Genomic DNA, 11,632 nt, shown 5'->3' on the forward strand with positions numbered 1-11,632 from the left:
GGAGACTGAGGGGTTAATCCGTCCTGCCAATGAGCGGCGCTGGTACAGGTCACATGACCGGCTCCACCTGTAAATCAGCAGCTCAACTATAGGCGGGAAATTCAAATGAGGGACGAGATCCTGAGCTCTCCCAGCCAATAGCAGAGCTCTGGACCCCGCAGCCGTTATGTGCCCGTAGGAGCCTCGTCCTCCTGCACTGAGCGGCCGCACAGCCTCTCTCCAGGGAGCGCCACACTGAGGAGGATGATGGGAGTAGTGATCGGGCATGGAGGAGGATGAGGGGAGCTTGTATTGTAACTTCCGATAGCGTTACCGCATCTCATCTAGCTGACAGGGAGGAAAACCGCAGCCACTGTGAGAACGGGGAGACCCGGGAGCAGCTCCGCTGGAGACAGGGTGGGGGCTCTGAGAAGAGCCTTTGGGTCCGGAGAGCGGCGGCGGCGCTCACTTGGCGCTGGTGTACTTGGTGACGGCCTTGGTGCCCTCGGAGACGGCGTGCTTGGCCAGCTCTCCGGGCAGCAGCAGGCGCACGGCGGTCTGGATCTCCCGGGAGGTGATGGTGGAGCGCTTGTTGTAGTGAGCCAGGCGGGAGGCTTCCCCTGCGATGCGCTCGAAGATGTCGTTGACGAAGGAGTTCATGATGCCCATGGCCTTGGAGGAGATGCCGGTGTCGGGGTGGACCTGCTTCAGCACCTTGTAGACGTAGATGGCATAGCTCTCCTTCCTGCTCTTCCTCCGCTTCTTGCCGTCCTTCTTCTGAACCTTGGTGACGGCTTTCTTGGAGCCCTTCTTGGGCGCTGGGGCGGACTTGGCTGGCTCGGGCATTCTGACTGAGGACAAAATCTCGTCTGTTCTCCTCCTGCCACCGCGGCGGTATTTATACACGGGCCATGCAAATGAGCTGCTGCTGACTGCGCGCCGATTACTGGAGGAGAGGGTCACGTGGTGTCTCCACTGCTCCTAATTGGCAGCCTCACATCCATTCAGCAAATAGAGGGGCGGGGCTCACATACATTTATTCAGCAGAGCCGGGGGCGGAGCAAATAGAGGGGCGGGGCTCACATCCATCCATTCAGCAGAGCAACAGGAGAGGCGTGGCTCACATACATCCATTCAGCTAAGCCGGGGGCGGGGCAAAAAGAAAGGCGGGGCTCACATACATCCATTCAGCAGAGCCGGGGGGCGGAGCAGCAAGAAGGGAGGGGCGGGGCTCACATCCATCCATCTATTCAGCAGAGCCGGGGGGCGGAGCAGCAAGAAGGGAGGGGCTCACATTCATTCAGCTGAGCAGGAGGGGTGGTGCTCACATCCATCCATTTAGATAAGCCGGGGGCGGGGCTAGCAGCTCTCTTCCGTCTATCAGGGCCTCGCTGCTCGGCTGATAACCGCCCCTCACTGCGCCCCGCCCCCTGCTGGTAGTGATGCCGCCGCTGAGTGTACTGTGCGTGCAGGGGGGTCGTGCGCTCTATCCCTGGACACCAGCGCAGCGATGGAGCCGCTCTTCTCCGCACAGTGAATACGGGACTGTTCTCCCCTTCTCCGGTGGGGAGCGGGAGAAGGCGGCCACTGACGGGTTAATACTGAGCAGGCTATGGGGGCGGGGCTATAGAACTAGTACCTTGGCTTTTGAAATTCCCGCTCAATTACCGTCCGGTAAGAATTCAGCAGCCGTGGACAAGCTCCGCCCCCGGCTCATCTGGATGGATGTGAGCCCCGCCCCGCCACTCCTGCTGCTCCGCCCCCCGGCTCAGTGAATGAATGGATGTGAGCCCCGCCCCTCCTGCTGTCTCCGCCCCCCGCTCTTCTCAGAGCCCCCACCTTCTCTAGGACGGAGCTGCCGCATTGTGTGAATACATGGAAGCCTCATGTCCGAGGCGGATTATTCCCTCATTATAGACCACTGATCGGGAGGATGGGGGGAGTAGTGATCGTATACTCGGGAGGATGAGGGGAGTAGTGATCGTATACTCGGGAGGATGAGGGGAGTAGTGATCAGACAGTGGGGAGAATGAGGGGAGTAGTGATCAGACAGTGAGGAGGATGGGGGAGTAGTGATCAGACACTGAGGATGATTAGGGGCGTAGTGGTCGGCCAGTGAGGAGGATGAGGGGAGTAGTGATCTGCTGATGGATGGATGGATGTGAGCCCCGCCGTGCGCTCTATCCCCGGACACCAGCGCAGGGAGAAGGGGGCGGAGCTATAGGACAAGTGCTTTACAGTGATTGGCTGATCTCTGGCTTTTGAAATTCCCGCTCAATTACAGTCCGGTCAGAATCCAGCGGCCGTGGAGGAGCAGTCCATTACACACAGGGGACGAACCCTCTACAGCAGCAATGTCTGCCCGTACTCGCAGCAGGTCAGGAGCGGTAAGTGCCCCTGTGTGACGCCTCCTCCAGAGCGGAGATCAGCGGCATCGCCAGCTCAGTCGTACAGACCATGTGGGGGGCTCTTAGAAGAGCCTTTGGTTCCGGGGGGCACAGCAGCAGAGCCGGGCTCACTTGCTCTTGGCCGACTTGGTGCTCTCGGTCTTCTTGGGCAGCAGCACGGCCTGGATGTTGGGCAGGACGCCTCCCTGGGCGATGGTGACGCCGCCCAGCAGCTTGTTGAGCTCCTCGTCGTTGCGCACGGCCAGCTGCAGGTGGCGGGGGATGATGCGGGTCTTCTTGTTGTCGCGGGCGGCATTGCCGGCCAGCTCCAGGATCTCGGCGGTGAGATACTCGAGCACAGCGGCCAAGTAGACGGGAGCGCCGGCGCCCACCCTCTCGGCGTAGTTGCCCTTGCGGAGGAGCCTGTGCACTCGGCCGACAGGGAACTGGAGCCCTGCCCGGGAGGAGCGGGTCTTGGCCTTAGCCCGGACTTTGCCTCCTTGTTTGCCGCGTCCAGACATCGTTCTTTACAGCAGAGCAAAAAAAACAGCAAGGAAGACTCTGATGTGTGTGATCCGGAGGAGCCGCCTCCTGCCGCCTTTATAGGCTGCTGCTCCGCCCCCAGCGCCGCTCATTGGGTGGATTAGAAGCCCAAGACTCGTGGAGAAGCCAATGAGCGGCGCTGGGCGTGGCTTATGACGCGGGTTCAGGTCACTGTCTCCTCCTGTATCACTGTCTCCTCCTGTAGATCAGCAGCTCATTTGCAGTTGGGGACTATAGGCGGGAAATTCAAATGAGCGACGAGATCCTGAGCTCTCCCAGCCAATAGCAGAGCTCTGGACCCCCTCAGCCGTTATGTGCCCGTAGGGGCGGAGCCTCGTCCTCCCGCCCTGCACTGAGCAGCCGCACAGCTCGCTGATCCGCAGCCATTCATAGCGGGAGCAGAGCTCAGCTGAAGTGTATAAGGGGAGCAGTGATCTGCCAGAGAGGAGGATGAGGGGAGCAGTGATCTGCCAGAGAGGAGGATGAGGGGAGCAGTGATCTGCCAGAGAGGAGGATGAGGGGAGTAGTGATCGGGCACTAAGGATGAGGGAAGTAGTTATATGGTATTGAGGATGATTAGGGGAGTAGTGATCTGCCAGAGAGGAGGATGAGGGGAGCAGTGATCTGCCAGAGAGGAGGATGAGGGGAGCAGTGATCTGCCAGAGAGGAGGATGAGGGGAGCAGTGATCTGCCAGAGAGGAGGATGAGGGGAGTAGTGATCGGGCACTAAGGATGAGGGAAGTAGTTATATGCTATTGAGGATGATGAGGGGAGTAGTGATTGGGCAATAAGGAGGATGAGGGAAGTAGTTATATGGTACTGAGGATGATTAGGGGAGTAGTGGTCAGCCAGTGAGGAGAATGAGGGAAGTAGTGATCTGCTATTAATGAGGGGAGTGGTGATTGGGCACTGGGGAGGATAAGGGGAGTAGTGGTAATATAATATTGAGGCTATTATGTAATGTGGAGGCTGTAATATAATGTTGAGGTTGATAATATAGAGGCTTTAATATAATGCGGAGGATATAATGTAATTTACAGGCTTGTAATGTGGAGGCTGAAAATATGGAGGCTGTAACATAATGTTTAAGCTGTGATGTAATGTAGAGGCCGGTAATACGGAGTCTGTAATATAATTTGGAGGCTGTAATGCAGAGGCTGGTAATATGAAGGCTGCAATATAATGTGGAGGCTGTAATGTAGAGGCTGTAATTATGTGGAAGCTGAAATTATGGAGGTTGCTACATAATGTTTATGCTGTGATGTAATGTAGATGACGGTAATATGGAGTCTGTAATATAATGTGGAGGATGTAATGTGGAGGCTGGTAATATAAAGGCTGCAATATAATATGGAGGCTATAATGTAATGTAGAGGCTGAAAATATGAAGGCTGTAATATAATGTTGAGATTGATAATACAAAATGGAGGCTAGTAGTAGGGAGGCTGGTAATACGGAGGCTGTCAATTAATATGGAGGCTGTAACAATGTTTAAGCTGTGATGTAATGTAGAGGCCGCTAATATGGAGGCTGTAATATAATATGGAGGCTGTAATGTAGAGGCTAGTTATATGGAGGCTGTAATGTAATCTGTAGACTGAATATATGTAGGTTGTAACATAATGTTTAGGCTGTAATGTAGAGGACGGTAATATGGAGTCTGCAATATAATGTGGAGGCTGGTAATGTAATGCAGAGGCTGGTAATATGGCTGTGATGTAATGTGGAGGCTGGTAGTATGGAGGTTGTAATATAATGTAATGTGGAGGCCGGTAGTTTGGAGGCTGTAATGTAGAGGCTAGTAATATGGAGGCTGTAATATAATGTAGTATGGAGGCTGTAATGTAGAGGCTAGTAATAAGGAGGCTGTCATAATATGGAGGCTGTGGTGTAATATGGAGGCTGTAATGTAATGTTTAGGCCCTGATGTAATGTAGAGGCCAGAGATGTCTCCTCCAGAGACGAGCTCCACTCCGCCCTTCATTCTCCACCTCTGCTCACAGGAGGCGGGTTAACCCTTTCAGCGCTCTAATTAGTAAGAGCAGTTCCTTTATTCTAAAAGCGCTCTCTGTATCTCCCCCCGTCTATCAGGGACTCGCTGACCGTGACCGATAACCGCCTCCATCCTCCCTGCCCACCGCCATCTCCACTCAGCGCTGCTGGGGGCGGGGCTATAGGACAAGTGCTTTACAGTGATTGGCTGATCTCCTGGCTTTTGAAATTCCCGCTCAATTACAGTGCGGTCAGAATTCAGCGGCCAAACCCTCTACAGCAGCAATGTCTGCCCGTACTCCCTGCTCTTCCGTCTCTTTGTCCTAGACGTCCCCGCATTCTCCGCTATGTCCTGCGCTGGGGGTCCCGGGCTCTAATCCTATCCCCGCCCCCATAGCAGCGGTGTATCCCCGAGTGCCCGGCTCTGTGGACCCATCCAGCCGCTCGTCCTTCACTACCTCCTCCTCCTCAGTGTCCAATCACTACTCCCCCCATCCCTCTCTCTGGCCGATCACTACTCCCCTCATCCTCCTCAAGTGTCCAATCACTACTCCCCTCATCATCCTCAGTGTCCAATCACTACTCCCCTCATCCTCCTCAGTGTCCAATCCCTACTCCCCTCATCCTCCTCACTGTCTGATCACTACTCCCCCCATCCTCCCGAGTATACGATCACTACTCCCCCATCCTCCTCACTGTCTGATCACTACTCCCCCCATCCTCCTCAGTGTCCAATCACTACTCCCCCATCCTCCTCAGTGTCCAATCACTACTCCCCTCATCATCCTCAGTGTCTGATCACTACTCCCCCATCCTCCTCAGTGTCTGATCACTACTCCCCCATCCTCCTCAGTGTCCAATCACTACTCCCCCCATTCTCCTCAGTGTCCAATCACTACTCCCCCCATCCCTCTCTTTGGCCGATCACTACTCCCCTCATCCTCCCGAGTATACGATCACTACTCCCCTCATCCTCCCGATCAGTGGTCTATAATGAGGGAATAATCCGCCTCGGACATGAGGCTTCCATGTATTCACACAATGCGGCAGCTCCGTCCTAGAGAAGGTGGGGGCTCTGAGAAGAGCGGGGGGCGGAGCAGCAGGAGGGGAGGGGCTCACATCCATGTAATCAGCTGAGCCGGTGGGCGGAGCAGCAGGCGGGAGGGGCTCACATCCATGTAATCAGCTGAGCCGGTGGGCGGAGCAGCAGGAGGGGCGGGGCTCATTTACATTCATTAAGCTAAGCCAGGGGGCGGAGCAGCAGGCGGGAGGGGCTCACATCCATGTAATCAGCTGAGCCGGTGGGCGGAGCAGCAGGAGGGGCGGGGCTCATTTACATTCATTAAGCTAAGACAGGGGGCGGAGCAGCAAGAGAGGAGGGGCTCACAATATCCATTCAGCTGAGCCGGGGGCGGAGCTTGTCCACGGCCGCTGAATTCTAACCAGATGGTAATTGAGCGGGAATTTCAAAAGCCAAGGTGCTAGTTCTATAGCCCCGCCCCCATAGCCTGCTCAGTATTAACCCGTCAGTGGCCGCCTTCTCCCGCTCCCCACCGGAGAAGGGGAGAACAGTCCCGTATTCACTGTGCGGAGAAGAGCGGCTCCATCGCTGCGCTGGTGTCCAGGGATAGAGCGCACGAACCCCCTGCACGCACAGTACACTCAGCGGCGGCATCACTACCAGCAGAGGGCGGGGCGGTTATCAGCCGAGCAGCGAGGCGCTGATAGACGGAAGAGAGCGGCGCTGACAGGGTTAACCCGCCCCCTATTCCTGCCCGCAGAGGAGCCGGAGCCCCCGCCCGCTGTGAGCGGAGAACGAGGGCAGAAGGGCGGAGTGGAGCTCGTCTGAGGAGGAGGTGGTGGCTCTGAGAAGAGCCTTTGGGGGAGAAGTGCGGGCGGCGCCGGTTACTTCTTGGCCGCGCTCTTCTTGGCTTTCGCCGCTTTCTTAGCCGGACTCTTGGCAGCCTTGGGTTTGGCCGCTTTCTTAGCCGGACTCTTGGCAGCCTTGGGTTTGGCCGCCTTCTTAGCCGGACTCTTGGCCAGCTTCTTGGGGGCAGCCTTCGGCTTCTTGGGGCTCTTGGCTGCTTTCTTGGCCGCGGCTGGTTTCTTCGCCTTTTTCGGGCTCTTGGCCGGAGCCTTCTTGGGCTTCTTCGGGGATTTAGCGGGTTTCTTGGCCGCAGTAGCTGCAGGTTTCTTGGCCGCCGCCGGCTTCTTCTTCTTGGCCGCCGCCTTGTCCTTGGTCTCCTGCTGCTTCTTGTTGAGCTTGAAGGAGCCGGAGGCGCCGCTGCCCTTCACCTGGGTGAGGGTCCCCTTGGTGACCAGAGCCCTGATGGCCACCTTGATGCGGCTATTGTTCTTCTCTACATCGCATCCTCCGGCAGCCAGAGCCTTCTTCAGGGCGGCCAGAGACACCCCGCTGCGCTCCTTGGAGGCGGACACGGCTGTGACCAGGAGCTCGGACACGCTGGGACCGGACGGCTTCTTGCTTTTCTTGGCGCCCCCTGCCGCGGCGGATTTCCTCGGCTGCTTCTTGGACTTGGCGGCCGCTTCGGCGGGAGGAGCGGCGGCTGCTGGCGCGGTCTCTGCCATCGTGTGAGACGTGGGGAGAAAACACAAAGACTTCTCCTGGAGAAAACACTGAGGCCGGAGCCGGGGCCGCCTCTTATATGTGGAGCGCTGCGCAGTGATTGGCTGCCGAGCTCCGCCCTCCTGCGCGTCTATTGGCTGACACTGGACACAGGCCCCGCCTTCACCCCTCTCAGCCCGGCTGCAGCTCCGCTCTCCCCTTGTGCTTCCCTGCCCGGGAGAAGAGCCCTTTAGCGGCTAGAACCGGACAGGAGAGGCCGCCTTCTCCGCGCCTTCCTCCTCCCGGACATCCCCCCTCACCGTGTGTCGCCGTCTGTGGCGGAGGAGGCCGGAGCAGGCCCCGGGATCTCCGCCACAGTCCTCCCGCTCTGCCTGACGTTCTGCACATCCGGCTGGATCCGGCCCGATGGCTCCGCTGCGGGGGCTCGTTCCCTCTCTTCCCGGCCCTCGTCCCCATCCCAGGGCTCTTTCCCACAAGGTGGGGCCGCAGGAAGCTGCTTGGACGCTGCGGGGAGGAGCTGGAGCCGCGGAGAGCCCGGGAGGGTAACACAGGCGGCGTCCTCCGCTCCCTGCCGGCTCCAGTGCTCCGTGTCCCCGCACATTCCCCGCCGCAGTGATGCCGCCTCATGTGTGTACAGGGCTCTCAGGGAGCAGAGATGCGTCTTGTGGTCAGGGCTCCGCAGATGACAGAGGACTTCTCTCCTGGGCTCCTGGCTGCAGCAGAGGGGGTGCCGGTACAATGGGGCAGAGTATGGCCCCGCCCCCCAGAAGTGTGGACCCCGCTTTACTGACCCCCTAATGTAGAGAAAACTGCCCCTATAATCCCCCTCATTGCACCTCCGTAATCTCAGTACAATACGGCAAAGAAAAGTATATTATAGTACAGTATATAATAGTACAGTATAGTATAGTACAGTATATTATAGTTTAGTGCAGTATATTATAGTACAGAATATTATAGTATAGTACAGTATATTATAGTATAGTATATAATAGTACAGTATATTATAGTATAGTACAGTATAGTATATTATAGTATAGTATAGTGCAGTATATAATAGTATATTATAGTACAGTATATTATAGAATAGTACAGTATAGTATATTATAGTACAGTATATTATAGTTTAGTGCAGTATATTATAGTACAGAATATTATAGTATAGTACAGTATATTATAGTATAGTATATAATAGTACAGTATATTATAGTATAGTACAGTATATTATAGTATAGTACAGTATAGTATATTATAGTATAGTGCAGTATATAATAGTATATTATAGTACAGTATAGTATATTATAGAATAGTACAGTATAGTACAGTATATTATAGTTTAGTGCAGTATATTATAGTACAGAATATTATAGTATAGTACAGTATATTATAGTATAGTATATAATAGTACAGTATATTATAGTATAGTACAGTATATTATAGTACAGTATAGTATATTATAGTATAGTATAGTGCAGTATATAATAGTATATTATAGTACAGTATAGTATATTATAGAATAGTACAGTATAGTATATTATAGTACAGTATAGTATAGTATATTATAGTTTAGTATATTATAGTACAGTATAGTATATTATAGTACAGTATATAATAGTACAGCAAAGTACAGTATATTATAGTACAGTATATTATAGTACAGCATAGTATAGTACAGTATATTATAGTTTAGTGCAGTATATTATAGTACAGTATATTATAGTATAGTACAGTATATTATAGTATATAATAGTACAGTATATTATAGTATAGTACAGTATAGTATATTATAGTATAGTGCAGTATATAATAGTATATTATAGTACAGTATATTATAGTATAGTACAGTATAGTATATTATAGTACAGTATATTATAGTATATTATAGTTTAGTATATTATAGTACAGTATAGTATATTATAGTACAGTATATTATAGTATAGTGCAGTATATTATAGTACAGTATAGTATAGTACAGCACAGTATAGTATATTATAGTATAGTACAGTATATTATAGTACAGTATATTATAGTATAGTGCAGTATATTATAGTATAGTACAGTATATTATAGTACAGTATATTATAGTATAGTGCAGTATATTATAGTATAGTACAGTATATTATAGTATAGTGCAGTATATTATAGTATAGTACAGTATATTATAGTACAGTATATTATAGTATAGTGCAGTATATTATAGTATAGTACAGTATATTATAGTATAGAACAGCACAGTATATTATAGTATAGTACAGTATATTATAGTACAGTAAGGTATATTATAGTATAGTACAGTATATTATAGTATATTACAGCACGGTATAGTACAGCACAGTATAATATATTATAGTATAGTACAGCAAAGTATAGTACAGTATATTATAGTATAGTACAGTATATTATATTATAGTACAGTATAGTACAGCATAGCACAGTATATTATAGTACAGTATAGTACAGTATATTATATTATAGTTCAGTATATTATAGTATAGTACAGCACAGTATAGTACAGTATATTATATTATAGTACAGCATAGCATAGTATAGTACAGTATATTATATTATAGTATAGTACAGTATATTATAGTACAGTATAGTACAGTATATTATATTATAGTTCAGTATATTATAGTATAGTACAGCACAGTATAGTACAGTATATTATATTATAGTACAGCATAGCATAGTATAGTACAGTATATTATATTATAGTATAGTATATTATAGTATAGTACAGTATATTATAGTACAGTATAGTATATTATAGTATAGTATAGTGCAGTATATAATAGTATATTATAGTACAGTATAGTATATTATAGAATAGTACAGTATAGTATATTATAGTACAGTATAGTATATTATAGTTTAGTATATTATAGTACAGTATAGTATATTATAGTACAGTATATAATAGTACAGCAAAGTATAGTATATTATAGTACAGTATATTATAGTACAGCATAGTATAGTACAGTATATTATAGTTTAGTGCAGTATATTATAGTACAGTATATTATAGTATAGTACAGTATATTATAGTATATAATAGTACAGTATATTATAGTATAGTACAGTATAGTATATTATAGTATAGTGCAGTATATAATAGTATATTATAGTACAGTATATTATAGTATAGTACAGTATAGTATATTATAGTACAGTATATTATAGTATATTATAGTTTAGTATATTATAGTACAGTATAGTATATTATAGTACAGTATATTATAGTATAGTGCAGTATATTATAGTACAGTATAGTATAGTACAGCACAGTATAGTATATTATAGTATAGTACAGTATATTATAGTACAGTATATTATAGTATAGTGCAGTATATTATAGTATAGTACAGTATATTATAGTATAGTACAGCACAGTATATTATAGTATAGTACAGTATATTATAGTACAGTAAGGTATATTATAGTATAGTACAGTATATTATAGTATATTACAGCACGGTATAGTACAGCACAGTATAATATAGTATAGTACAGCAAAGTATAGTACAGTATATTATAGTATAGTACAGTATATTATATTATAGTACAGTATAGTACAGCATAGCACAGTATATTATAGTACAGTATAGTACAGTATATTATATTATAGTTCAGTATATTATAGTATAGTACAGCACAGTATAGTACAGTATATTATATTATAGTACAGCATAGCATAGTATAGTACAGTATATTATATTATAGTATAGTACAGTATATTATAGTACAGTATATTATAGTACAGTATAGTACAGCACAGTATAGTATAGTACAGTATATTATAGTATAGTACAGCACAGTATAGTATAGTACAGTATATTATAGTATATTATAGTATAGTACAGCACAGTATAGTATATAATAGTACAGTATATTATAGTACAGGATAGTATAGTACAGTATAGTATCGTACATTATAGTACAGCACAGTTTAGTACAGTAAATTATAGTATAGTAAAGCACAGTATAGTATATAATAGTACAGTATATTATAGTACAGTATAGGATAGTATAGTACAGTATATTATAGTACAGGATAGTATAGTACAGTATATTATAGTACAGCACAGTATAGTATAGTACAGTATATTATAGTACATTATAGTATAGCACAGTATAGTACAGTATA

General features: G+C 47.7%; 3 protein-coding genes across 4 annotated transcripts; all 3 read right to left on the reverse strand.

Moving 5' to 3' along the window:
• Positions 1-202: 202 nt before the first annotated feature.
• Positions 203-825, reverse strand: LOC120991927 (histone H2B 1.1). The gene has a single exon (XM_040420656.1). It carries the CDS (start codon positions 823-825, stop codon positions 445-447), a length of 381 nt encoding a protein of 126 aa, XP_040276590.1. The 3' UTR covers positions 203-444.
• Positions 826-2,398: 1,573 nt separating this feature from the next.
• On the reverse strand, positions 2,399-2,887 carry LOC120991923 (histone H2A type 1). Its single transcript, XM_040420652.1, has one exon. The coding sequence runs from the start codon at positions 2,885-2,887 to the stop codon at positions 2,495-2,497; it is 393 nt and encodes a 130-aa protein (XP_040276586.1). The 3' UTR covers positions 2,399-2,494.
• Positions 2,888-6,806: 3,919 nt separating this feature from the next.
• On the reverse strand, positions 6,807-7,833 carry LOC120991285 (histone H1B-like). 2 transcript variants are annotated; one of them, XM_040420127.1, is made up of 2 exons: positions 6,891-7,833; positions 6,807-6,845 (listed from the first exon to the last, which is right to left on the reverse strand). In XM_040420127.1, exons 1-2 carry the CDS (start codon positions 7,488-7,490, stop codon positions 6,807-6,809), a joined length of 639 nt encoding a protein of 212 aa, XP_040276061.1. In that variant the 5' UTR covers positions 7,491-7,833. The 2 variants fall into 2 exon arrangements, with proteins under 2 accessions (XP_040276061.1, XP_040276059.1); XM_040420125.1 differs by having other exon boundaries at positions 6,807-7,833.
• Positions 7,834-11,632: the final 3,799 nt, after the last annotated feature.

Source organism: Bufo bufo, chromosome 2 (assembly GCF_905171765.1).
Source record: "Bufo bufo chromosome 2, aBufBuf1.1, whole genome shotgun sequence".
Classification (NCBI taxonomy): Eukaryota; Metazoa; Chordata; class Amphibia; order Anura; family Bufonidae; genus Bufo; species Bufo bufo.